Source organism: Neophocaena asiaeorientalis, unplaced genomic scaffold (assembly GCF_003031525.2).
Source record: "Neophocaena asiaeorientalis asiaeorientalis breed wild unplaced genomic scaffold, Neophocaena_asiaeorientalis_V1.1 scaffold260, whole genome shotgun sequence".
Classification (NCBI taxonomy): Eukaryota; Metazoa; Chordata; class Mammalia; order Artiodactyla; family Phocoenidae; genus Neophocaena; species Neophocaena asiaeorientalis.
The window spans coordinates 582,830-610,712 of NW_020173404.1; the positions used below are offsets into that span (position 1 = coordinate 582,830).

General features: G+C 41.6%; 1 protein-coding gene across 2 annotated transcripts in view; it reads right to left on the reverse strand.

Annotated features, from left to right (window-relative positions):
- SLC24A2 (solute carrier family 24 member 2) overlaps positions 1-27,663 on the reverse strand; it is a 229,225-nt gene extending 201,562 nt beyond the window's left edge. Inside the window, exon 1 of one of the 2 annotated variants that reach the window (XM_024747164.1) lies at positions 26,669-27,663. In XM_024747164.1, the coding sequence (XP_024602932.1) occupies positions 26,669-27,601 (933 nt within the window). In that variant the 5' untranslated portion in view covers positions 27,602-27,663. The remainder of the gene's footprint in view (positions 1-26,668) is intronic. The other variant, XM_024747165.1, reaches the window with a different exon arrangement.
- Between the last annotated feature and the right edge of the window lie 220 nt (positions 27,664-27,883).

Here is a 27,883-nt window from a genome sequence, read left to right on the forward strand (position 1 = left end):
GTTGCAGAGTTAGCTGCTCCCTGGTCTGTGCCCCCACAGCACGCGGACCTGCCTTCATTCTAGGACTCACCAGTTCACACTGAGTGTGGCAGAGGCAGGTCTGTCTTCCCCAGAGGATGATGAGCTTTGGGGGCAGGGACTCGTTCACCACGTCTTTGAATCCCTGGGACTTTGCACAAGCACTGACTATAATGATTATAGCAGTAATGATTACTGTGCCTAATACTGGCTGAGTGCTTATGTGCTGGGCAATTTTCTAGACCCTTTATCTATTTTTAACTCCTTAATCCTGACAACAACCCTAGGAGCCCAGTGCCATTATTATCTCCATTTGATAGAAGAAACTGAGGCCAAGATGTGAAGGGCTGGCCAAAGCAGTGTGGCCAGTGGTTTCAACTCAGCTGCAAAGTAGAAGCACCTGAGAAACTTTCTAAAAATACTGATGCTCAGAGCCACCGAGAACCAATGTCTCAGCATCTGTGGTGGCAGAGCAACTAAGTCTGTGCGTCACAACTATTGAGCCTGCGCTCTAGAGCCCGCGAGCCACAACTACTGAAGCCCGCGCGCGTGCTCCGCAACAAAAGAAGCCACCGCAATGAGAAGCCCGCGCACCACAAGGAGAGTAGCCCTCGCTTGCCGCAGAGAAAGAGAGGAAACTAGAGAAAGCCCGTGTGCAGCAACAAAGACCCAACACAGCCAAAAATAAAATAAATAAATTTATTTTAAAAAATACTAATGCATGCCACAACATGGATAAACCTTGAAAAATTGTGCTAGGTGAAAGAAGCCAGTCACTAAAGACTACATATTGTATGATTCCATTTATATGAAACGTCCACAAAGAGGCAAATCTATAGAGACAAAAAGTAAATTAGTGGCTGCCTTGAGCCGAAGGAATTAGGGGGAAAGGAGGGGAGGGGTGGACTGCAAAAGAATACAAGGTTTCCTCTGGGGGAGATGAAAAATGTTCTAAAATAGATTGTGGTGATGGTTGCACAACTCTGAAAATACTAAAAACCACTGAACTATACATGCTAATGAGTGAACTGTATGAGGTGTGAATCATACCTCATAAAGCTGCTACCAAATAAAGCCGATTCAAAAGGTTAAAAAAAAAAAAAGAATCTGTGGTGGGCTGGGACCTGGAGGGCCTTATTAAAACTTCCCAGGTGATTCTAAGGTACCAGCTTTGAGGATCACTGACCTACTTGCTTCATCCTAAGAAACCTGAACCAATGTTGGGGGGAGAGGAGAGGAGCCAGAGAATGTTGGAGGGAAAAAGGGACGAGGACGCTGACAGCTGGGGGCTCCAAAGCTCTGTGGCCACGCGCCTAAGTCCCCCATCAAGCATTAGGCTGCTGTAGAGGAGTGCGGTGCCAGGCCCACCTGACATGCTGCTCTGCATCCTTCCTGAGTATTGCAGAGAGGACCACGTTCTTTCCTTAGCACATGGCTGGCTTGAGATCAGCAGTAGGAAGGGAGGCGGAGACGGCTCCTTTCCAACCTGGGTGTGCACTTTACCAGGCAACAGAGGAAGGCTCTGGCTGAATTAGACATTTCTGAGCACATGCACTATGATTCCACCTAATCTTCTCCAAGGACAGAACTGGTCCTGTTTCTCTCGGTGCACCAGCTGCTTCTCTGAAATCACTCCCTTGCCAAAATTAGAATGTGTAATGCAGTAACCGCTTTCCACGGAGTCAAAAAGTTGTCAAAAGGCAGGATTTGACCATAAGAATGTTCCTTTGATGAGTGCCTGAAAGGTATCTGGTTATGTGACATCACTGCCAGCTGCTTGCCAGGGAAGAAATAAGAACAGAAACGAGAGAGACTTGCAGAAAGCATGAGGACTTGATCCAGAATAAGGATAAGAATGCAGGGGATTTTTGTGTGTGTGTGTGGCAGATATAAAAGACCTAGGAAAGGTGAGTTACTGTAAACGTATTAGGAGGAATCAAATGTGGAGCCACGGTGGGGTTCATAGAGTGCAGGAGAGATCAATTCTGACCCCCAAACTGAGGGGTTACAGCTGGATCCCAATGAGAAAAGCCGAGGATTCCCTATGGCTGAAATAAGAACACGGTGGTATCTGCAAGGGTTATATCTGTCAGAATGATCAGCATGGTGAGTGAAGATGCTGTTTAGCACAGGCTGTGCAGCCATGCAATCCCAGGCAGCTGGATCTGGGCTCAGCCCCTCATAAGCTCTGTCACTTTGCGCAGCCTCCTTAAACTCAAAGAGCCTATTTCCTCATACGCAAAATATTCTTAATAATAAAGACCTACCTCATACAATTTGGGGAAGGAAGAAATGAAGAATCCACATCAACAATAATAGCTAATGCTTCTAGAGGGGGGTGGTGTGTGTGTGTATAAGAAATCTATTCACTTAATCTTCACAACAACCCTTGGAAATAGGTACTATTAGCATTTCACAGATGAGAAAACTGAGGAACAGAGAAATTAAGTGACTTCCCCAAGTTCATGTAGATAATAAGTGGCTAAGCCAGATTTTGCGCCAAGGCAATCTGGTGTCAGCATCTAGGCTCTTAACTGCTATACTATGCTCAAAATTCTCTGCAGGTATTAACAGAATAAATGAGGAAAAATGTCAAACGCAAGAAAAATGGAAATGCCAGAATCCCTAAGTTCTGGCTTTCAAAGGAGGAGTCCCCTAATCCCTCAGGCACCAGGAGTGGCATTTAGACCTAGATTCACTTTCTATCACACCCTCTCCTTTTCTTTGCACCCTCTGGCTGGATGGAAAAGAGCCCCATAAAAGTGCACAAAGGACCAGACAGGCACCCTGGGGCATCTGAATGTAGATTTGATGGGAAGAGTGACCCTCTTCCTAGTTTCCTTGTCACTAAAGGAGCAGGAGATGCTCATGAGTCCCTTCTGATTCTCACAACTGGCAGCTGCCAGCATCTCTCACATCAACCACACAGCTTCTTTTAGAGAAACTTTGAGAGAACCAAGCGGTCTTTCTAGCAGCAAAGGTATGTAAATGATTGAATAAATCGTATATTTGAACATGCACGCATGAAAGATACTTTTTAAAAAAAATAAGGGAAAAACTGGAGCCCCAACACTTTCTACAATACTAACAATTGAAGCTACATTACAGAGGTGAGAAAGCTCACTACTTAGCTTTCAACAAGGTAAGCCACTGCACTGAGTCCTCAGAGATTCTGAAAAAGGGGTCACACCCCTGGTGGCAGAGTAAGAGGAAGGATTCGCCTGCCTCCGAAGACCCTGCCCCACTGCCTGCCTTCCCAGAACCACAGTCCATCCCTCCTTCAAGATCGAGGTTCTCCGTGAAGATGCCCCTGTAAACACTCATTCCCCAACTAGGCTGAGTCAGGCAGTGGGGAGGAGAGTGAACACAGAGCTTGGAGTGTGACAAATTCACTGAGAGCCTGGCCAACCATCATTCTCATCATGTGACCGTGGGCACATCCCCCCTCTGAGCTTGGGACTCCTCAGTGACACAGGGACTGGCACTCAGCATCTGTCCCACCTTCCTTCTAGTATGCCTTCCTGAACTGCAGAGGCCAGAAACAATGACATTTCCAGCCTCCCTTGCAGCTAGGGTGCAGGGTGCTATTTAGGCTTAGCCAAGCAGAGACTCTCAAACTATTCAGAAGGTGACATTGAGAAGCTATACTGCTCCTTTGCTCTTTCTCCTGGGAATCATGGAGAGGATTCTTTTTTTTATTAACCTGTGGTATTTAGTGACTAGGCTCATAAGTACTGAGAGGCAGGGCACTGGTGGCTTGTTCCAGAATGCACCAGTTCCCATGGCAGCTTCCTGATTCCTCACCTTCCCAACTGAGGCAGAAGTGGCAGCTCTCCGGGCAGGCCAGTCTTACCGTGTGATTCTGGGAGCAATTCCTGGACACGCAGACTGCTCCTCCTGCCCTCCCAGTGATTTCTGTAAGCACCCAGTTCCTCCATTAAAGCCCTCTCTCTCTTTTTTTTTTGCGGTACGCAGGCCTCTCACTGTTGTGGCCTCTCCCGTTGCGGAGCACAGGCTCCGGATGCGCAGGCTCAGCGGCCATGGCTCACGGGCCCAGCCGTTCCATGGCATGGGGTATCTTCCCGGACCGGGGCATGAACCCGCCTCCCCTCCAGTGGCAGGCGGACTCTCAACCACTGCACCACCAGAGAAGCCCCCCCCCACCCCCCGCCGCCTCTTTAAAATAATAGAGTGGTTTCTGTATTTTCTGCAACTGAACCCAGACTGACACATCTCTCCCTCCTTCAGAGTGGGTGTGAGGACTAAAAGACTAAAAGGAGGCAGTAAAGAGCATAAGCTCTGGGCTCAGATGGCCTGAGCTTAAACCCTGCTGCTTCTTCCTTGCTCTATAACTACGAGCAAGTCCCTTAATCTCCAATTCCTACGCAGTGGGGTTCTCATTGATCACATAAGCAATGCTTGTAGAATGCTTGCCACAGTACTTGGTCCTCAGTAGGAATTCAGTAAGTGTCAGTGTCTTTTTGCCCCAAGCTCCTGTAGAGCCCTCTGTACACCTCTATTCCAGAACTTGTATTGATTAGCCCTCTGTGAACACAAACCCAGAGGACTGTCTATGATGTGGGAGTAAAAGGTATAGGAATATCCCAAACTCAAAACAAAGTGACTTGGGAGTAACCTTAAAGAAGGAGAACTGACAAGTGATTGTAACTGACCAAGTAGAAACATAGCAATCTATATTATTGTACCCTGTTATGGAGATACAGTGTGAACAGGTGGTCAGGTATTGCACAGAGAGGGAAGTATCACAATTAGACAGAGTTGGCCAGGTCTGTCGAAGGGCTGTCAAGGGTAGAGGAAATCTTGGCTGAGCAACTGTTCGTCTTTCCTCAGTAAGGTCATCCCTGCTGTGGTGAGAGTCTGTCAAGCATTTTAGCAAAGCAACACTTCTTGAGTCCATGATGATGCTATCAACTGGCTTCCCGTTTTGTTATCTATACAGAGCCTATGGTCAGACCAGTCAACTTGACAGTTTAATTCCTCATTTTAAATTAACAGATTGTCACCCTGATTATGATACTTTGGTTTTCCAAGTACTTGTCTACTGGGGGATAATAAGGCACTGATTTGTTGATTTGGGCTTTCCTTTCGATTTTAGAGATGTAGTTCTCATTGTATTTTAATGGGCTCTAATTGGGTTTATATTAATAGACAGCAGTCATAATGAGCTTGGGCAATACAAGTCCACCTCTGACAGACAATCCCTTTGCAATGGGCCATTACAATCAGGGTTATGAGTCCACTGGGCTGAGAGCCAGGCTCCTGCCCACGGCAAATTCACTGAGGTAAATGCTACCTGCTTCCAGTGCACTGTGTCATGATATAACCTTCAAACTTGAGCATCCAAACTGTATACGATGATCTGCTCTCACGTCTGTGTGAGCTCCTGGTGTGCAATGACCACGCTTCAGCCAGATCGTACCTCCAAATGCCCCACTGGGTGCCAGGCACGTACACAGTCGATACGTAATAAACATTTGATGCACAAATCCATAAACAAATGGATGTGTCCTTCTGCAGAGGAGTTTTTTAAAAAAAACTATAGAAACAGAAAAAGAAAATTCCAAAGGGATTCCAAGAAGAGGAAAATCATGGGCTTAAATATTCTATGGTGATTTTCGAAAACACTCAAAGCCTAGCTTTTGATATTCCTACATTTTTGGATAGCTATTTATATCCTGTTGCTATCATGAGTGGATTCGTTTTCTACTGCAGTAAAACAAACTGTCACAAACGTCGAGGCTCACGACAACATCCATTTATTATCTCCTAGTTTCCACAGGTCAGGAGTCTAGGCAGAGCACGGCTCAGCTACGTTCTTAGTTTGGGCAAGCACGTTATTAGGTGACAACTAATGCACCTTTGGCAAGCACTAAAGATTATACTAGAGTTCCAGATTATTCTGGAACTAGAAAACCAGATTTCATCTGGTTTTATTTCAGACTAGGCTCTTTGCAAGAGGTATTGACCTAAGTCTGTTCATTTCATGCAGAGAAAGACCACCTTTCTAAAGTCCTCCTAGAAAATGCTGAAGTTCAAGGGAGACTGTGGGGCGAGAGGGCAATGGTATCACAAATGTATAAAACTAGAGCTTGGAATCCATGCCCCAGGCTTCCACTGCAGCCTCTAAAAAACTGAAATGTTTACCTCAAAATTCTGGAGCCAATGTATTCAATTTGCCAACACACAACTGAAACAACTGACTGGCCAAATGATGGTAAATTGTAAATTCCTTGAAGGCAAGGGTTGTGTCTTATTTATCTCTGTACCCCAAGAGCCAATGCAGGATCTGTCCTGCATTCAGTACACTGTATGTTGATAAATTCAAGAGTTTTGGATGAAACTAAGCATGCCAGCAAAATATATGGCTGCATTTAAAAAATTATCAATACTTATTAGAAAATTCCACAGATTCATAAATTTAGTTGCAAAGAAGAAAGGAAAAAAATTCTAAAGTAATTTCTTTTATTTGGTTTCTTCTGCTTCTCCTCCTCCTCTTCCTTCTTCTTCTTGCTTTAAATAATGACCACTTCAAATTCTACAAGGTTATTTTTCTTTATCAGAAAATAGACACAAAACAGAAATATCCCCTTGACAGTTAAAAAATAGCTTGAATACAAGCTGAAGCTCAGGGCTTCCCTGGTGGTGCAGTGGTTGAGAGTCCGCCTGCTGATGCAGGGGACATGGGTTTGTGCCCCGGTCCGGGAAGATCCCACATGCCACGGAGCGGCTGGACCCGTGAGCCACGGCTGCTGAGCCTGCGCGTCCGGAGCCTGTGCTCCACAATGGGAGAGGCCACAACAGTGATAGGCCCGCGTACAGCAAAAAAAAAAAAAAAAAAGGTGAAGCTCAGAATTGAAATAAACACCCCAAACACCCCAATAAGCCAATGGGATTTCCTAGTCTTTTAAAGTCACGTACAACCCAGTAAAGATCTTGACAAAGATCTAGACATACCAACAGAGAAGAGATTTCACCACTGAGTCTTTATTAGGGTAATTTCAATATCAAAAAGGAAGAACTAGTTTACAGAGCATGAAAGAAAATAACCTACGACCTGGCCATGGACATGAAGTCCAGCCTTTTGTCTGAACTAAGTTGGTGAAGAAGACAGACACAGGGAGAGCCCATCAACTTGCCCAGATCCCATCACACTTTGCTTGTCCCCATGAACATGACCCAATCCCTCCTCTGGAAGAGGGAGGGAAAGAACAACCATAAGTAACCTGTTGGCAGTCAGAAAGTCGTTCTGGACTTTGCAATTGGGACTATTTCATATGAAATTCTGACCTTCTGTAGTTTGTTTCCATTAGTCTTCAATGAAAAAACAAAACAAACCTAAGAGTTAGAATATACATTATTTGGAAAATAAATTCTCCTTGCTAAAAAGGAACAAGAAAGCATGGTTTCCTTCTGTCAGCCTTTGGGACCAGAACATCCAATGGGAGTAGTGTGTACCTTGAAGGTTGTTCAAGTGGGGTTGGGTTGTGAATGTGAGGGCCCAAGGGGACGGGAGACCCTTGTCAGGTTTGCTTTGTTTGTAGTAAGGAAGGTGATTCCTCTTAAAGAGCACTACAATCTAATACCTCAAAGTTATTTTATCCCTTACCAATCACTGGGGTCCATCGAAAATTCCTGCTAATCAGGCAAGTTGCAACTAAAATATATCCTCTTGTTCTACTAAGGTAAAATCATCTCTTCGCCTTCCCTCAGTAGCTTACCCCATGCTGCAATGCACCTTTCCTCTGAGGCTCCTGCGATAGAGTGCAAAAAGTGCTTGCGCAGCTATTTTGTGTCAAGATTACACAGCAATCAGTATGCCGCCTATTGATTTATGTGAAGATGCTCATCTTGCTGTGGAAAAGGAAATCAAGAACAATGAGCCTACTCTGAGGTCCTACTGTTTATAAAGAAAGTCAAATGAAACACAACTACAAACAGGCACCTAGACCTGGAATACAAAGCGAAACAGTTTTACTTAGCTTCTGAGTCTTACTATGCCTGCCATGAGGTAGCAAGTTGGCATAATTTAAATATCAGAGGACCTTGTTTTGAAATTCCATGACCATATTTGGTTTCTCAGTGTAGGTGTCCAACTTGCCAACAGATGTTGCCCGGCATTTTACCCATTAAACTCTATGATCTCCATAACCATTTAATAATAAGATTGGACCAGATAAGATCAGAGTGCAGATTTTCATTCTGCACAGAGATTCTGCTGGCTTTTCAACAGCAAAGTGAATTTATGGAGTAAAAGCCTCTGAAATTATCCATAAAAACAGAGCTATAAGCAATATTCTGCAGTCAGTTCTCAAGAATAAAGAGTTTGGAGAAAAAGGCAGCACTGCAGCCATATGGACAGTCTCACCTGAAAGATGAAAAACTGAAAATGTGGAAACTGATCACTTAAAGTAATTGGTAACTATCCTTTTAAGTGAAAAATACTTTGGTTGCCCTTGGTTTGGCATCAATCATTCATTCAGTAATTGTTTACTGAGCACCTATATTTGCTGCTCAATAAACATATACAATTACCTAAAAGGTCTCTTCTAGGCAGTAGGGATTCACGTGTGAACAAAAATTCCTGTCCCGACGAAGCTTATATTTCGTTGACTTCTATGTTTCTACCATAAACCATGTACTGGCCTAGCTCGGGCTCCTGAGGGAGTGACAAAGTCACCCTTTAGGTTACTGAACTGCTGATAAATGCCCTGCTATATCCTGTTGTTAAAAAAATAACATGGTCTTTTAAAATACGATGGGTTAATATTTATCACTCTGCTTCTTGGCTTCCCAAGCAGGACAGATTTTTGTACTTCAGTCTGAGCCACACAACTTCATTTTGTTGAATGTCGGTGTGATCGACAGATAATTTTTATTACTCATCAGAGCATTTTTCAATCGAATTTTGGAACTCTGTTGCTTCTGATTTTACTGAGAAAACAGAAACAAAAAGAGAACTTTCACAAATCCCTCCAACACACTCACCCATTACCTGCAGCCGTGCTGTTACCTGTCTTCACCCCTTACTAGGTGGTGCCCATCCAAGCCAACCCTTCCATCTGTACCCAGAATCTCCCACCCCTTTCCCACTTACTCAGGGACATTACCACAGCAATTCTCCCCTCTTTGCATCATCAACTCTCCCCCTTTTGCTGTGTCATTCCCATTACCACACAAATGTGCTATTCTTTCCTCCACTTAAAAAAACTCTTGACCCTACATTTTCTCTTGGCTTGCACCCATTTATTTGTTTCCCTTTACAGGTATCTCTAATTCCCACTTTCCCATTCCTTGAACCCACTTTACCCTGATTTTCACCCTACTCACTCCACCAAAACTGGTCTTGTCAAATGACCAATGACCTCCTTGTGGCTAAATCTGATGTTCGATTCTCTGTCTTCTCCCTACTTGGTCACCAATTGATGCAATCACTCTCTTTTCTTTGAAATGCTTTCTTCACCTGGCTTCCTCATTCTCCAGGTTTTATTTCCTCAGTAGCTACCACTTCTCAGGCTCCTTTGCTGGCTCTTCCTCATTTTTCTCCCGTCTCAACGCTATAAACCTCAGGACTCAACCTTCAACCTCTTCTCTTTATCTACACTCACTCCCAGGTGAATGTATTCAGTTCATGGCTTCACATACTATCTAGAGTCTTATGATTTCTGAACTTGTATTCCCAGTCTGAATTCCGGACTCATCTCCAACTGCCTACTCAACATCCCCATTTAGATGTTCACCTTAACCATTCAGATCACAAACTTAAATCCAAAATTTAACTCCTATCTTCCACTTGAAACCTGCTCCCGTGAAGTCTTCCCATCTCAGTGAATGGCAGTTCCACTCCTCCAGTTACTCAGGCCAAAAATTTTGGTATCACCTTTGACCTCTCTCTTTTTATCACACCCTGCATCTAATCCATCAGCAAATGCTGTTAGCTCTACCCTCAAGAGAGGTCCAGAATCTGATCACTTCTCCCTGCCTCTGTTGTGACCACACTGGCCAGGCCACCATCATCACCAGCCTGGGTCATGCCACCAGCTATGCAAATATGTAGATCACTCCTCTCCCACCTACAGCCTGTCTCGAAAGTGCCACTGCCTCTAGCACAAGGCACACTGTACATGATTTAGACTCTCTCAATGTTTCTGTGGGTATTATCAACGTTAATTGTCATATCACTTTCACGTCCATGGGCGCCATGAAAAGGTGAAGCGCTCTGTTTTGAACCTGCAGGTACCCCAGATAGATGTACTGTTGTATGGTTTTAGAGTTCTTCTGATTCTTGTTGCCACTGGCTGTCATACTGATGGGATCTACGGGGCAGCATACACCTTGTATATGTGTACTGCCCACAGCCACATGGCTGCGGGGTAAGTGGACCCTGTGCACCCCACCATGCCAGGAGTTCTGGTGGGCACTGTATCTGCCTACCCAGAGGAGATGGCACCTTTCTCTTTGCACCAACGTGTCTTCTGCTCATCACATCCTGTACCTATAGAGCTGTCCACACTTGAGGGGGGTGTGTGCTTTTTCTAACTGCTCTGCTCAGAGCAGGGAGCCTTTTGTAAACTGCTTAGAGACACTGAATAGGCCAGTAGCAGACCTGGCCATCACTGTGCACACAGGAGTCTACCCCAACTCAGAACTCTGCCCAACCCCTGCTCCAAACAGATCACATTTGCTGCTTCTAAATTCTTTATGGGCTGGAAAACCAGGCAACCTAATTTATTTGAATTTTGTATACGATCAAAGTAAACAGACTCTTATAAAGAGTCTAAGAAATTGTATGATTAAGTGCCTGAACTTTGAACACTGTCCTTCTAGCATCTATTTGGCTGCTCAAAAGTCGTCTGGACTTTGGATCTTGGTTCTGTTCTGGACTTCTGGATATTGGACTTCCAGATAAATGGAAGTTTATGGGATTGCAATTATATGCAAATACAGATTGCCAGGAAGTGCTTTATTAATCTCTCAAGCTGACTACATGAACATTTTTTCAGGATATTCACATTCGAGCAATCCTTTATATAGTATAGAGACGATTTACTTGAACCCCACACTAAAAATGTGCTTGAAACCCCTCTAATCCTATTTTCTAATATTCTCAGTCAGCACTTGCCACTGTCTCTTCGTGTCTGTGGTTTCATTTGAATGTGAGCTCAGATATCTCCTCATTAGCTACCACACTATCCTATGAGATAAGGGAAAAAAGCCAACTGCTCCCATTTCTTGATGTAGAAAGTTGGGGACAGATAAACACATATAACTCATAAAATGTCATCGTTTAATAAGGGAGTAGGAACATTAAAATATTTAAATTGGTGTATAGAAACTAAAATTTAACAATAAGTTAAAGAGTGAGTCAGAAAGAGTCTCGGACAAGCATTTTTTTTATTCCTGGACTGGTTAGGTTAAGGTTAAAAAAGAGAGAAGGGGAGTTCACAGCACATCACAAAATACTTAATATTATTTTCTTCAGGTGGCTTTTTTTTGGAGCACAGCCTCCGGACGCGCAGGCTCAGCGGCCATGGCTCACGGGCCCAGCCGCTCTGCGGCATGTGGGATCTTCCCGGACCAGAGCACGAACCCGTGTCCCCTGCATTGCAGGCGGACTCTCAACCACTGCACCCCCAGGGAAGCCCGGACTTTAAGAATTTTAATAAGAAGCCCCACGCTGATCATATCCAATACAAGTTATTCAACTACAGGTTCATCCTGTGATCCACATTTGCAAGAACTTGAACGGAAATAGTCATATAAGACTCTAAGTAGTTTTACTAAAAACAAATAACCAAAAGCATGTACTGGGGCTGCTGAGAGACAGGAAGCAGTGCTCAGGAGAGGTGCTTGGCGGAGGCTGCGATCCAAGGTGATTATATGCTGAATGTCACTGGCTATACCACTCATTTGGGGCTGGTCTCCCAGAGCCACGCGGTGAAATGAGAGAGTTGGATTAATTTTTAGCGTGGCTGATGATTATGCACCAGTGAAGCATGTGGTGATACTTCCCAGGGCATTTAAGTTCTTCCTCCTAAAGCATAACACTATCTTATCCAGTTCTATTTATTTTTCTTAAGTGTCTGTGACTTGCAGAGCATTAAGACACCAAAACATATGTTTCCGAAGCCTGTTCTCATTTCTCACCTTCAGTTAGACTTTCAAGGTCAGAGCTGTTTGTGGCTATCCACTTAATTGGACTTAAAATAAAAGGCAGCAGGAAACAGCAGATTTGTAATGGCCCTTCGAAGTAAGCACCAAACGAGCAGCCTGGCACATCTGAACCTATTTAAATAAATCAGCCTCTTGTTCAGGGCCCCCAAACTCCATCCACCCTGCCACTAGTCCCCGTGCAGCTGTAGCAAGCTAGCAGCAAGAGAGAGGATGTTTCCTGAACCCCTTGGAAAACCACTGGAGCTTTGAACCAATTGTGCATTTTTGTACACAGCAGGATCGCATGGCTAAGTTCTCTTTAACCTCGGAGTCTGCTCATTAATTAGGTTTGTGCAATTACTGTTCATGCCAGGCAATGACAGTGTAGATCATTACTAGTATCGTTATTATGTACTGTATGTAGCTCCATATACTTACAAACCTTTGTTCAAAATGGATGCAAACGTTCCTAGGACCTGGAGTGGGAGAGGTTATATGTTTTGGGACAGAGTGGGTAGATGGGCAGGATTGGCCCACAGCCAAGATGTATAAAGCTAAGTGCCAAGGTTCAAACAGCAACATGGGCGAAGTTCACATCTGGGAAAGAAGGACTGTGATCCAACTGCTTTCTTGACAACGCTTCTGGATAATACATAGGGAAAGGGATTTGACAAGAAACTCTCTTAGATAATACAGAGAAGAATCAGGAGTAGGTTAAAAAGGGTGATGTAGCAACTAGACAACAAACATCCTGGGTCCAATGTTCAAGTAGATTCACGTTCCCAGGTTCTCTATAATCAATAAGTCCTGAACCTCAAACAACCCCTAAATCTTCCTCCAGTCCTTAGCTTCAAGGGCATCAAGGTTTCCAAGACCAACTCAAGGAAACAGGCAGCTTTCGGGTTGATCCAAAGGTTCCAAATCACTCTAGGTATAAGCAGATGCCTAGAGAACAACAGCGAACAGCTTGGAGACCCAGTCCCAGTTGAGGAGCTGCCCCATCTATGGAGCATATTCCTTATTCCACAGAATAGAAGATATTTGCAAATCATATATACGTTCTTGCCCCCAGAATATATAAAGAACTCTTAAATTCAACAGTAAGGCAAATAACCCAATTTTTAAGTGGGCAAAAGATTTGAACAGACATATCTTCAAAGAAGATATACAAGTAGCCAATAAGCTCATGAAAAAGATGTTCAACATCATCATCCTTCAAGAAAATGCAAATCAAAATCACAATGAGATACTAAGCCACATCCACTAGGGTGGCTATAATCAAAAAGACATATAACAGCAAATGCTGGCAAAGATGTAGAGAAATTGGAACCTTCATACCTTGCTGGTAGGAATGCAAAATAGTACAGACACTTTGGAAAACAGCTTGGCAGTTCCTTAAAATGTTAAACATATGGTGAGCATATGACCCAGCAATTCTACTCCTAAGTGTATACCAAAGAGAATTGAAAACATATATCCACACAAAAACTTGTAAGCAAATGTTCATAGCAGCATTACTTATAATGGCCAAAAAGTGGAAGTAACCCAAATGTCCATTAACTGATGAATGGATAAATAAAATATAGTATATCCATACAATGCAATATTTGGCCATAAAAAGGCAACAACATGGATGAACTTTGAAAACATTATGCTAACTGAAAGAAGCCAGACACAAAAGGCCACATATTGTATGATTCCCATTGATCTGAAATGTCCACAACAGGCAAATCTATAGCAACAGAAGGAAGACTGGTGGCTACCAGGGATGGGGAAGGAAAGAGGGATGAGGAGTGATTATTAATAGATACAGGTTTCTTTTTGGTGGTGATGAACATGTTCTAAATATAGTGGTGATGATTTTACAACTCTGAATATACGAAAAACCAGTGAATTCCACATTGAGGATGAATTCTATGATAAGTGAATTATACCTCAACAAAACTGTTATAAAAAGTCAATAGAGGACTTCCCTGATAGCGCAGTGGTTAAGAATCCACCTGCCAATGCAGGGGACATGGGTTCGAGCCCTGGTCTGGGAAGATCCCACATGCCACGGAGTAACTAAGCCCGTGCGCCACAACTACTGAGCCCGTGCACCTAGAGCCCGTGCTCTGCAACAAGAGAAGCCACCGCAATGAGAAGCCCACACACTGCAACGAAGAGTAGCCCCCGCTCACCACAACTAGAGAAAGGCCACGCACAGCAATGAAGACCCAACACAGCCAAAAATAAATTAAAAAAAAAAACCAAAATCTTAAAAAAAAAGTCAATAGAGAGAAACACTACATAATGCTACACGGTAAGGAGAGCTACTTCGAGGCCACAGCTGGAGTGATCTGGCCTTTAGAATTGACGGCCCTTACCTGCCCTGAGAGCCACACTTCCAACCTGAGGAGACTGGAGAATGTCTAATGAATTCTGTTTCTCAAGTCAGATATTTGTTGTTTGCTCCTTGACTTTAATACATAAGCAACTCTGTTTTGTGAATGATTCAGGCCCAGACTTTTGATCGTGAACACTCATCAGCACCATTATCAGTTTCTGAAGGGTATTCAGTGCCCTTTTCCCTTCTACCCTAGATACCAAGCGAGACACCAGATACTGCAGGTGGGATTGGTTAGTTCCTGAGTCAAAGGGAGTGATTTGATCCAAGGCAGAAAACACAGATGCTGGCAAACCAACATAAGGCCCAGCCACGACCGGATGGAGATGTGACAAGCTAAGATTGAACACGGATGATGTATACAAGAAAAGAGTAAATACATTTACAGGACAGTGACAGGGGACCTCGAGAGAACTTCGTGGTTGAGCAAGGTTCAGTTTCCAAACAGGGAAACTACTTCTCTCCTAAACCCTCTGCAAGAACAGAAGGAAAGCAGGTTCAAGTCCAAACACTGAGGATTTGACTATTAGCTAGGGATCAGTTGGGGAATTGCTCCTTCATCTGGCTGTTTGGGAGGCAGAGAGAAGAGGGCCTAGGGAGTGAGGCAAGGTCCTGAAATGACAGGAGGGCAGGCTAACAGCATATGGGAGGGACTCAGAGGAAAAGAGACCAGGAATAGAATATATGTGGGTGAGTGGGACCGTATTCTGCTAATCACTTTTCCTGTGTGATTGCATCAAAATTCACAGCCTTTCTCAGAGGGAAGGGCTATTATTTTTTCTTAATCTATGGATAAGCAAACATAAGCCCAGAGAGGTTCGGTAACTTGCCCAAGATCACACAGCAAGGAGGGTCACACTCTATCTCAGTCTTAAATAATAATTCTATTGTGTTAACCCTTAAACATCATCCTCCCTCTCAGGAAACAAAGTCACAGGTTCCTAGAACACATGCACCAATACTCAGTGCCTACCGCATGCCTCAAATAATAGAAGTGGCTCAACATCTTTTTCATTGCTATCAGGTGACAGGGAAAAATAAAACTGACTTAGCCTACAAGTGGTTAGGGCAACAGATGACAGTTTAAGTGGGAGGAATGGGGCTGCTGAAGGGGAAACCTCTATTTCTACTTGCAACCTCCTTGCCCAGCTCAATGGCCATCAAGCAGTAAAAGAGAAAGTACAGAGCACCAGCAACTTTGACCCTTTCTAAGAACATCCTATGGACAGGTGAAGAAGCCTGCATTACCCCTTCAAAGGAACTAATCTCCTTTCATTCATCTTCTTAACTAGAAAAGTACTCTGAAGGTGGTAATTTCAGGGCTTCATTACCTGACCACCTCTTCTGTTGGTCAGTCCATAATTAGGGACATATATTTGTTTCTTTCCCATTAACAGAGAGGCACAGAATTGTCATCGCTGGTGGGGACCCTGGAGATAAACTAGCCCCTTCATTTTCAGAGGAGACACTTGGGGCAAAGTACCTGGACTAGGGTTAGACTGCCAGTGTGTGGGATGAAAGGGACTCCATCTCTCCAGGCTTGGTTCCTGCCAGTGCAGGATTCTGAGTGCATCCTTTAAAGCTGTAAACATGGCATTAATATAGTCTGGTGCCCAGACCCCTTCCAAACCCATCAGCTTTTACCAGGACAAGAACCGTGTCTGCATCATTTGGTTTACAAATCCAATCCTTCATAAAAAGGTAACTAACTTAATTGAAATGCAGCGTCAGCCTTCTTGGCAAGGTTCTGCTTCTTTCTGACTCCATATCTCCCTGTTTCGTCCACATTTCTTTCCCACCCGATGACAAGCTCATTGGGAACCAAGGATGAGTCGAGGCTCAGGGAGCACATCATGCTTTGATCTGCACCTTCCTTACCCTGCAATCAGTCTCTGTCAGAGCCAGAGGGCGTAAGAAGCAAAGCCACCACCGGCTTAAAGGGCACCTTTGTGGAATTAAGAAAAGGCACCCTTTCCCCTGGGCAGACACAGTCCCACACCAAAGCACACAGCTTGTCCAGTAGAGTGATGTCTGGATTTCTGTCCCTATTTGCCCCCTTGGTCAGACAGATGCCCTTGTGCAGTACATTAGCATAGCCTTGAAGGGCTGCCCCACTAAGAGGAAGAAGGAAGAAAAAGGAATTTCTAAAAGTACTATTTTTTAAAACTTAGGTCACAATCCATTGGTGGGTCATGAAATTATTTTAGGGTTGAAACTAGCATTTTTAACAGAGTAGAAAATACTATATATATATATATATATATATATGCCTCACACCTAGATTTTATTTTTATATGTATATGTAAACATATACATATGTATGTATACGTGCATGGGTATGTGTATATACTGAATTGAGATGTAAAATATATTTTTTAGTGGGGGTCATGGTAAAAAATATTTACAAGTCACTGACTTAACACAGCCTAATATGAAATGTGCATCTAATTTGGAGGTTTGCTTTGTCTTTATTCCCAACTGTCCAGTAGGAAGCAACAAGAAAACTAGAATGTATTTAGGAGTCAGACAGACCCAAGTTCAAATGCGGTTTACCACTAAATTTGGACCTTAGGCAATCATTTATGTTTTCTGGTCCTCAGGTTCCTGATGGGCCAGTGGAGATGGTACCTGTTTCAGAACGTTGATGTGGTAAAGATCGGGTATTAAGCACGCGTCCAGTTTTCAGATCTCTCTCTTCTCTCGACTTTGGAGAGACCAGCAGAGACCAGTGATCCAGGGACACACATGCAGCTGCCACTGAGGGTTTCCACTGCCAGAAGCCACAAAGCTGAGGAGGTGTAGAGTCCTGCAGTAAACTTTAAATGATTTTCTCCTGTGCAAGTTGTTCTCCTGTCTGTATGGAAGAACTGCCTCCCAAAGCAGGCTTAAACAAAAATTACTGTTTAGCCAAGTCAATTAAATCATTTAAGCGAAAATACTACAGGTAAGCCAGGTTAGGAAAAGAGTTTGGTGTTGTGGTTATGGTGAGAATCTGGTCTTCTGTTTTAGGTAAATGTGTTAGATTTTAGTTTGGCATGGTTAGAGTATTCCACATAGTAAGGATGAGAGCCGCTGAGGACAGAAATGACAAGCTAAAGTAATCTTTTAGGTCATGTGGGTCAAATCTCCCATTTTCCAGATTTGGAGATAGGGTCCTAGGACATACAGGATCCACCAAAGTCACGTGGTTGGGGGGGGCACACCCCATCCCTTGGGAACATCATTTCTTAACTCCTGGGTCACAAGGCCTCCTTCTTTAGAATAATTCATCTTTTAAAACAAAAATTGCAACAACTTCCTGCCTTGATTTAGGTGTGGAAATGTGGGCAAGTATGAGAGCTAAAGTTAGGGTTTCTCAGCATATGTTTGTAAGAGATTTTTGAGTCATCACAGCAAACTTTAAAAATGACACAAAAGACACATAGGAAATTGGCAATCTATAAATGAAAATTTGAATTCTCAAAAAACATATTTTCAACCTCCCAATTAATCAACGAAATGCAAATTAAAACAATGTAATGTTTCACCTATGAAATTGGAAAACATTAAAAATGATAATAGTCCACACTACCAAGGATGTAGCAACCTAGCAGAAACTTTAAAAGGCTCATAAACTTTGTTCCAGAATTTCTGCTTCTCCAAAATCAAAAATTCATGTATAAGGCTGCTGGCTGTAGCATTTTTTATAGTAGTGAAATATAATATGAAAATAACTTTCTATTTTATGATAATGCTAAACAGTGAATAACCGTTTTGAAAAACAGTTAATGATCTGAGGAAATGCTCATAATAAACCAAGTTAAAAAGTTAAAATGGTATATATTCAATATAAGTTTAAAGTTGTGCATATCCAATATCATTCAAACTTATTTAGATATATAGGTACATATGTGCATATGTGTGTGTGTGTGTGTGTGTGTGTGTGAGTCAAAGTCTGGAAGAATAAATGCAAAAATGTTCATAGTTATTTCTGGATGGTGCAATGGAGAGATTATAGGCTATTTAAATTTTTTTGTATTTTGATGTGTTTTTATAATCTTGTACAATGAATATATTACTTTAAGTATCTGGTAAAAATATTATTTAAAAGGCAAATCTACAATTTAAACTTTCTGTTAGAATTGCCTTTTACATTTGATTTGACTCAAAATTTGCCATTGGTAGGATCTGTTGATAAGGAGTTTTATTACAACGTCAGGCTATATTAAACATTCTGAAAGTATACAATTAAAACACGTATTATCATCCGTTGTTATATGCATTATCATTTGACAAATCCAAAGTCTAAAACATAATTTTTGGCAGTATGATGATTAAACATTCAGAGAAACCATTTTCACTATATACACCTCAAATTATTGGATACTGTATTCTTTGATATATTTTAAAATTACCCAACTATATTAGTGAGGAAGCAGGGATTTCTTAGAACCTAGAACACCAACTAAGCACAAATCCAGAGGGGTCTGTGTTGCTTTGCCTCTGAGGTATTTGCCATTCCCCAGTGGTCAGAAACTGGGATTGTGGAAACTACAAACATGAGGCCTGATAGGGAGGAGGTACTTCAGGGGCCTCCACGCCCAATAAGCTAGAAATCCTGAAGGGTGGACACTCTTAGTGGGTGAATAAGGAAAAACAAATCTGCCTACTGAAGGGAAATAGTAGAATGTGCCTATTTTGGCCTTAGTTTTGAGTGGTACTGAAAAAAAGAGCAAGAAAAAAGAGTCTCCCTTAAGAATTTCTAAGCACAGCCTCACTCCTGGCTTTGAAGTCTGAATTCACACTACATGGGTAGAAAAAAGTCAGACATTTAGGTTAGAATGGTTCGAGGTTGGTTGGGCTCCCGGGAACTTGAGAGAAGAGCAAACAAGTCCTCTCTGTTGGGATACATTTAGAACCGAGGCCTCAGTGACTCCCTACAGGTCAAGTTCCAAGAAATATGAGTTCAAAGTTTTAGAACAGGGCTTCCCTGGTGGCGCAGTTGTTGAGAGCCCGCCTGCCGATGCAGGGAACACAGGTTCGTGCCCCGGTCCGGGAAGATCCCACATGCCGCAGAGTGGCTGGGCCCATGAGCCATGGCCGCTGAGCCTGCGCGTCCGGAGCCTGTGCTCTGGAACGGGAGAGGCCACAACAGTGAGAGGCCCGCGTACAGCAAAAAAAAAAAAAAGAAAGTTTTAAAAGAAATCACTAAATACATAAGAAAGCAACCCCACATGAAACATAAAACAACACAACTAGATCTGCAAGGACACTAACACTAGAAATTATGAATTATAAATATACTTAATATGTTTAGAATAATAAAAGAAGGCATTAAATAATAGAAGAAGAAGAAACAGTGAAAATCAACCTGACAGTGGTGAAAAGGAGCCACAAAACCTAGAAATGAAAAATATAATAATTACAATTAGAAACTAAACAGATGAGCACCAAAGCAGATTAGACAAAATTGAAGAGAAAATCAGAAAGTAGAAAGCAGATATAAAGAAATGATCAGCAAGAAGAACACAGAAAAAGATGAGTAGTTAAAAGACATCAAGAACAGGTTGAGATGGTATAACGTATATCCAATCAGAATTCTAGAAGATTATGGGAAGAATGAGGTAGAGGCCAAATTGGTGGAAGGCACTAATCCTCAAATTCAGGAAGTCTAATGAATCACAAATAGGGGATAATTAAGTGAGAAAATCACACCTGCCATGGCATCAGGAAAATGCCAAACACCAAAAACAAAGAGAAAACCTTATAAAGTAGTCAAAGAGAAGAGACAAACTTCTTACAAAGGAGCAACATTCACACCAGCAGCAGTCTTTTAAATGGCAAAAGTGGAAGTCAGAGACAGTAGAATTATTATTTCAAAGTGGAATGAGAAAATAACTTTCTACCCACCAAAGCTATCCTTCAAGAACAAAAGTAAAATAGATCTGTAAGCAAATAAAAATCAGGAGCAGATACTATTAACAGATTCTTGCTAAAGGAACTTATAAAGAATGTTAGTCAGTACAAGAAAAAGTCATAGAGAAAAGGTCTGATATGAGAAAAGAAATGAGGAGAAAAACTGGTAAAAATGTGGATACTTCTAAAAACATTGATGGCATAATGTCTAATTTGTAGGATTTAAAAAGTGAAGATTATACCTCAATAAAGCTGTTATAAAACATCAAGGTAGAACTTAAATTGTAGACTTCAAATCATTTACATTGGGGGACAGGAGACTGAGTTAAAATGCTCTAAGGCCCTTAAGATGTTTAGCACGAGTGTAAAGATATTAGCTTTACACTCTGTTGAGTTAAATATACACATTAAAATTTTTAGGGTAAACAGTGAAAGACTAGAAATAAGATGTATAAATTCCAAACTACTAATGGGAAAAGCAGATTTAGAAAAAAATCAATTCGAAACAAAAGCAAAAAAAAGTTATAAAAAATAAAAAGTTTAAAATAGCATGATAGAAAAGAATCCAAATATAATAGTAATCACAATCAATGTAAATAAACTAAACTTTCCAGCTAAAAGATAATGGTTGTCAAACTGAATTAAACAAAATGCTGCTATATTCTGTTTACTAGAGACTTACCTAAAACAAAAGGAGGTTGAAAATAGAAGAATGAAGAAACTAAACCAGTCAAATCCACACAGATGTTCTTGACTCATCTTTAAGCAACTTAACAATCTCATTCCTCGTTAAAGTTAAAATACAAATTATCTGGTTCTAGGAAATAAAAGGGGGAGAAGGGAGGCGAAAAGGAGAGAGGAAGAAAGGAGACAGGAAGGGAAGTGGTGATAAGTCCTCACTCTCAACATTGCCAGGATTCACAAAGTTTAGATCATCTCTTGCTGGAGGAACCAGAGTAGCTAGGGGAACAGCCATGGGCAATCTGCCCTCTGTGTATTAAAATCCACTGGGCTTTCTGAGTCTCTCAAAGGGCCTCCTTCACTCTTTGAATCATATGCAGTAACTGAAGGGTTTGCTTTTAACATAAGTAGAGGGAAACAAAACAAGGAAAATAGCACCATGCTGCTGTATCCCTAGATCAACAAACAGACTTGTGATACTGTGATTTATAAGAAATATATATATTTGGTCATTCAGATGACCAAAATATATTTCTCATATATATTTAGTCTTGGTTCACAGTTCCGGGCTCCTGGCTCTCAAAACCCCTGGAATTTCCTAAGTGTGGACAGTGATAAAGGTGTCGTTTGTTATGTTAATGAGGCAACTTTAGGAAAGCACCTAAGGATGGGGGCTGGTTGCCAATGGAGCCAACTGTGTGATTAAAGGGTGAGACTGAGGAGAGAGGGGCTGGAGGTCAAATCAATCGCCAGTGGCCAATGATTTAATCAACCATACCCACGTAATGAAGCCTCCATAAAAACCCCCAAAATGGCAGAATTCAGAGTTGGTGAACACCTGGAGGTGCTGGGAGAGTGGTGCCTGGAGAGGGCACGGAAGCTCCATGCCTTTCCCCGTGCCTCACCCTAGGCATCTCTTCCAGCCAGCTGCTCCTGAGTTACATCCTTTTATAAGAAACCAGCGATCTAGTGTGTGAAATGTTTCTCTTAGTTTTGAGAGATCCTCTGGCAAATTCATTGAACCCGAGGAGGGGGTCACTGGAACCTCTGACTTACAGCCAGTAGGTCAGAATTACAGGTAACAACCTGGACGTGTGACCTGCATGGGGAGTGGCGGCAGTCTTGTAGGACCGAACCCTTAACTTGTGGAAAACTGATGTTCTCTCTGGGTGGACAGTGTCAGAATTGAGTTAAATTCTTGGACACCCTGCTGGTGTCTGAAAATTTCTTGGTGTTGGGAGGGAAGCACCCGCTACCTGACCCCCTACACGTTTGAATTGGGTCCAGGAACTCAAAAGAATGCTACAATCACAGGCAACTAGTCAGTTAAGAATTTTAGTGTCTATATTTTCTTGTTTTGAGGACAGAGAGTTTCCAGTCTATCAAGTAATACTCACTATAAGAACGATCTCACTGAAATCTGTACATTAATTTTACTAATTTACATACTAGGTATGGAGGGGAAACAAAGGTTGAATTTATAACATATTCTTTGCATTAAGAAGGCTTGGGACTATACATTTGTATTTATATAATTGTTTATGGTTTAGCATCTTACCAGAAATACTTCACTTTATGAAGAATATTTTATAATATTGTTTCAATTTCGATTTTCCCATGATCATTAATAACAATTTGCATAATCCTGGCAAGCAACTTTTTAGGAACACACAAAATGAATAAAGCAAGGCACACCTAAATTACTAAGTAGCCTGCCTTCAACCATCCAGCTTTAAGCATCTTTATTTAGACCATTCCCTTCATTTGAACTGGGCTGACATGCTGTCAGATTACAGTGCCAAGTCTAAGAAGAAGTTAAATACCATGGACAGCTGCTTTCTAGGCCAATGACAGCCTAGCACCATAGCAGATCAGGGGACCTCAGCAGGCAGGCCAGGCACACTGCAAAACATGCCAGATGCCCTGAAACTCCACTGCTTCACATCCTGCAGGATTCAAATTAATTCCTAACCAGCTCTGGAGAGGTTTTTGGAAGATAGTCCCAATCATTTATAAATAAAAATACCCTTAAAACAAAAGTCTCCGCTTAGCATAGATATTTCTAAACCACAAAATAAACTTTCAGGACAACAAAGGCATTTGAAGGTTTCCTTGGAGTTTATAATAATGTCTTCCCTGCATATGTTCACTGTATATGAAATTAGGCTTAAAAATATTATAATATGACAAATATCACATGCCCCTAAGGGAGACAACAGCCTGCTTAACTCAGTGATTCACTGGCATGAACTACAATCTTCAAGGAATATTTTGAAATTCTCAAATTGGAAATAATTTATCCTGACTCACTTTTCATTTAAGAACAAAAGATGAAAGGAAAGGAACTAACACTTAGTGAACAACCCACAAGGACTATGTTAGCTGCTTAACATTCATTTCTTCATTTAGTAATTTTCCCAACTTTATGAAGTAGGTATTATTATTTTCATTTTCCTAATTAGGGAAATGAGGCTCATGAGTTTATGGGACTTCTCTGAGGTCACAAGTCTTATTATACGCCTGGGCTAACACCTTTTTTCCCTGAATCAAAGCCCAGGATCTCCTTACCATGTCATGACACTACACGACATTTTTTAAAACAATAATATTATCACTAAAAGACGCAATAAAAATATCAAATTAAAAAACCAAACACCAGGTGGAACAGTTAAATGAAATGGGAAACTATTACTTTAAATATGAGAAAAATGTTTGTATTTTCTATTTTTTCACGCTCCACAGTTGCCCCATCATCAATAATGAAACCAAATTAAGATTTTCAACTGGTCCATGAAACAAGCAGTTTCAAAGATATTTCACTGTCTACAGCCCAGCAGAACTGATGAGTTTTCAGTAAGAACCATTGATGACTTGTATAAAAATATCTAAAATATGTTTCCTCCACTTTCCCATACTCCCCTCTTCCATAATTGTGAAATTAAGACAATGAGGTAGCTTTGCCTAAAAATATGCTTAGTATTTTGCTTCCTAAACTCTTGTACAGCACATTCCTCTCTATGAAGACTCCACTGAGGGCTGTCTTTGGCTTGGGGTCTTTTTCTGAGTGTTCTGATGATGTTAGAAGCACTGACTTAGGTAGGAAAGGTGGAGTATACAGCCAGAAATTGACTTTGCAGATCAGAGAACAAGACAGCCAAGCTCAAAGACTCATCCCTCCTTGAGACACCTTATGTTCAGTGCTTAGAGAGCAAAATCTCCATAAGATTCTGAAGTCAGACATCTGATAAAGACCAACTGCTGAAAAAATGTTTTTCCAACAAATATTCAAAAGTGAAATTGGCAAGGTAAAATTTCCTAAAGGAAATCACACATCATTATGTACTGTTCCACCTAAAAATATCTGCGTTCCAGCATACCGAACAAGACTTAGCTATGTTAAAAAATTCTGGTCCCATGATAATTTATAGTTCAATCTAGTTACTGAATGACAAAATAAATAATAATGATTAAGTGGAATAAACTAAAGCTATTTGGTGCTCAAAGGAAAATAATAAAATGAACATATTTTGGAGGTAAATCAGAAACAGGAGATATAGTCATGAATATAATTTGCTTTCTTTTTTAATTAGGTAAATCCAGATTCCAAAATTTTTAAAATGCACAATATTAAGCATAGCAAAAATTATGGATATGAGTAACAACTTTAAGGAATGCCAGCCTAAGTTATTGACTTTTAAATTACCATTAAAATGACATGACAGTCACCTAATATAGTAGGTAAAAATCCTGCAAGAGCTGATTTAATGAGTGACTTATAATTTATTAAAAACCTTCTGTAAACCATATTTAAAAGGTTATTACTAAATGCACAAAACCACCTCCTTCCTCCCTATTAGAAGACAAAATCCCCCTGCAATCTTCAATACACCATTGGACTGCTCTGCAAATTCCTTTTTCATACACGTTGCCAACATAACCTTTAGCCGAGTCTGTGCCTAAGTTAATCAAGTTCCACTGCGGCACACCAAAACGAAAAAGTACTGAGTTCTCAAAAAGACTTTTTATCTTTGATGGGCCCAGGATATTTATAAGACACCAAATCATTCCCTTGCCTCTAAAAAACAGGCCTTTCCCTTTGCAACTGTTTAGCATTCTAATTGGAATACACACATAGACGACTAATGCAAACCACTGAAACTTGTAGCCAGTCTTGAGGAGATGGCTTGAGGGATCATCCTTTGGGCTACAAAATTAGATCAGGGACTGGGCTCCAGTGATCACCCTGTCTTACGCCCTCAAGGATACAGACTCAGTATCACATCTGAATGCTTATTTGCCACGATTTTTTTTTCTTTACTACAGTTTCTAATAACCAACCATATACTGAGTGATACGTTAGAAAAAATACAGTATAGAACATTTCTTTTTTGCATGGAATAAATAGAAATATTACTAGTGGGTTTTTTGTCTGTGCTTTGCTTCTATTTCACGGCTGCTACAAAAGTGATGGATGGTCATCAAACTTGAACATAAAGGAATTATGCTAAATTAATATCATTTTTTCTTCATTCTGGACAAAACAGCTCACTCTCCACTCAACATCCGTTTTTTGCATACATGAGAATTTCCCCAGATGCAAGTATGAAAAGTCTGCATATGTATTTTGTTTTACTGTTTAAAGTCACATTCCGAGACGACATTCCAATGTTAGGATATAGATCAGAATGGCATTACTCAACAGAAAATTTTATTGATGTGGCCCATGGATTATTTTTAATAATTAATCTACATTTTTGCAGATCGATTTCTTCTAAGCTCTTTACCAACTTGCTTGCTACCTAAGTGGTAGGATGGCCATTAAAAGGTCATTAAAACTCCCTCAAATCCTACCATAAAAAATATTTTGGGTCATGTTTATCATGGCGTGCAGAATGGGCCCTCGAGCTACAAAGGCAGGCAGCATGGCTTGCCACTGACTCTTTCACATATCCCGATCGGTGCCTGGTCGAGTGGTCTGAAGCACTATTGTGTGCATCAAGAAGAATGGCCATGACCCATTCTAACGACCAGTCCTGCTAGGCCCTAGGCTGCTGACTTAAAGATCCAGCTCTGCTGACACAAACAAACTTTCTTCGCTAAGCACCTTTAAAGAGATGGTTCTTGATAACTGTCACATGTTCATTTAAATCGAAAAAGCCCTGCAACTTGCAAGCCACACACACACACTTTCCCATGAAAATGAAACGGCTCACAAAAATAAGAAAATAAGCGACAAATAACTGCTGAGCCTGCTCTGAGAAGATTATGTAACCTATATTTATAAATGTTTTACTCTGAGGCAAGTAGCTTGAGAACTTAGTGCACATTCCCCAGAATACCCCCCAAATTATTTTTCCCACTGTCATGTTAGTCTGACTGTCAAAGAAATGCATAAAGCACCCTGCTATTCATTACAGCCCCAAACACCATCCCATTTAAAAAGTGGCAGATCTAAAAAACATAAGAGTTCCGAGCTATGGTCAAGAAGACATTAAATAAACAACCACCACCACCAACCTTTGCTTGGGCCTCTGGTGCTGTCACCTTGACGACTTTGTTGCGGTTTATCATTTGCTTCACCCATCTTTCTACTTGGACGTTGAATTTCATGAAAACCACATAGCCAAAGTAAGCTGTTAAGAGAAGCAAGCTTTCCCACCACATGATAAAGTTATCCAGGAAAAATATGATCAGCATGATCAAGTCAATGATGTAGAAGGACACATCCCGAAAGAGTGGCCACCATGTCAGGTTTAAGATTTCTCTGGAAAACAGAGCACACATGCCAATGACAAAGAGGATGTTGAACACCGCTGAGCCCACGATTGTGCCAATGCCAACATTGCTGTGAGCGATAAATACCCCTATGAGAGATGTGAAAAGTTCTGGGGCTGAGCCCCCGGCAGCCATAAAGGTGGCTCCAGCCACATCATCAGAGATGCCCAGTTTTTCAGTGATGACAGTCAAAGAGGGAACAAAGAACTCATCGCAGACAATGGCTAAGGCTATGAACATGTAGATCATTCCAACGACATGGAGAATGATGGCACCTTTTCTTCGCTGCTCGAGGGAGAAGATGTCTCTTGGGTAGTCTCCTTGGGCATGAACTGTACTATTCTCAGACTTGCCTTCCTGAGAAACAGGTGGCTGTGGAGTATAATCTCGAATCTTGTCATTTAAATCTAAGAGAGTTCTTTGACGGTAATCGTGTGCTACCCTGGGGCCACTTGCACCACTGGCCTCTCCTGTGCTCGGTGTCTCTGTCTCAGAAAAGGCATTGATTGAAAACGGAACAGTGCTAATGGCTACCAGGCCCATGAAAAGGCCTAAGATTCGAACCAACTTCAGTTTTTTTCTGACATTATAATGTCTCCCGCAGCCAGACGGTGACTTATCTGAACACCATTTCTCAAGGAAAGAGATGGTGGTGGTGCTTTGGTGCAGCTCCATCCTGGGTCTTCTGCTGGATGTGGTGGTCTTCGAATTGTACACTCAACCAGATGGTTCTTTCATACTTTTCCTCACTTTACAGTTAACAGTGCTTCTGGGGTGCCTCCACAATCAGAGATTCTTAGGCTTCACATGAAATATTTTCAACATTTATGCTTAAATAAAAATAAAAACAAGGATATGTGAATCGTAAAATCATGTCTTTTTTACAAAACAACTTGGCAGATATGAAAAAATCCTATCCTATAGCCATGTGACCTTGGGTTAAGTTCCTTAATTTTT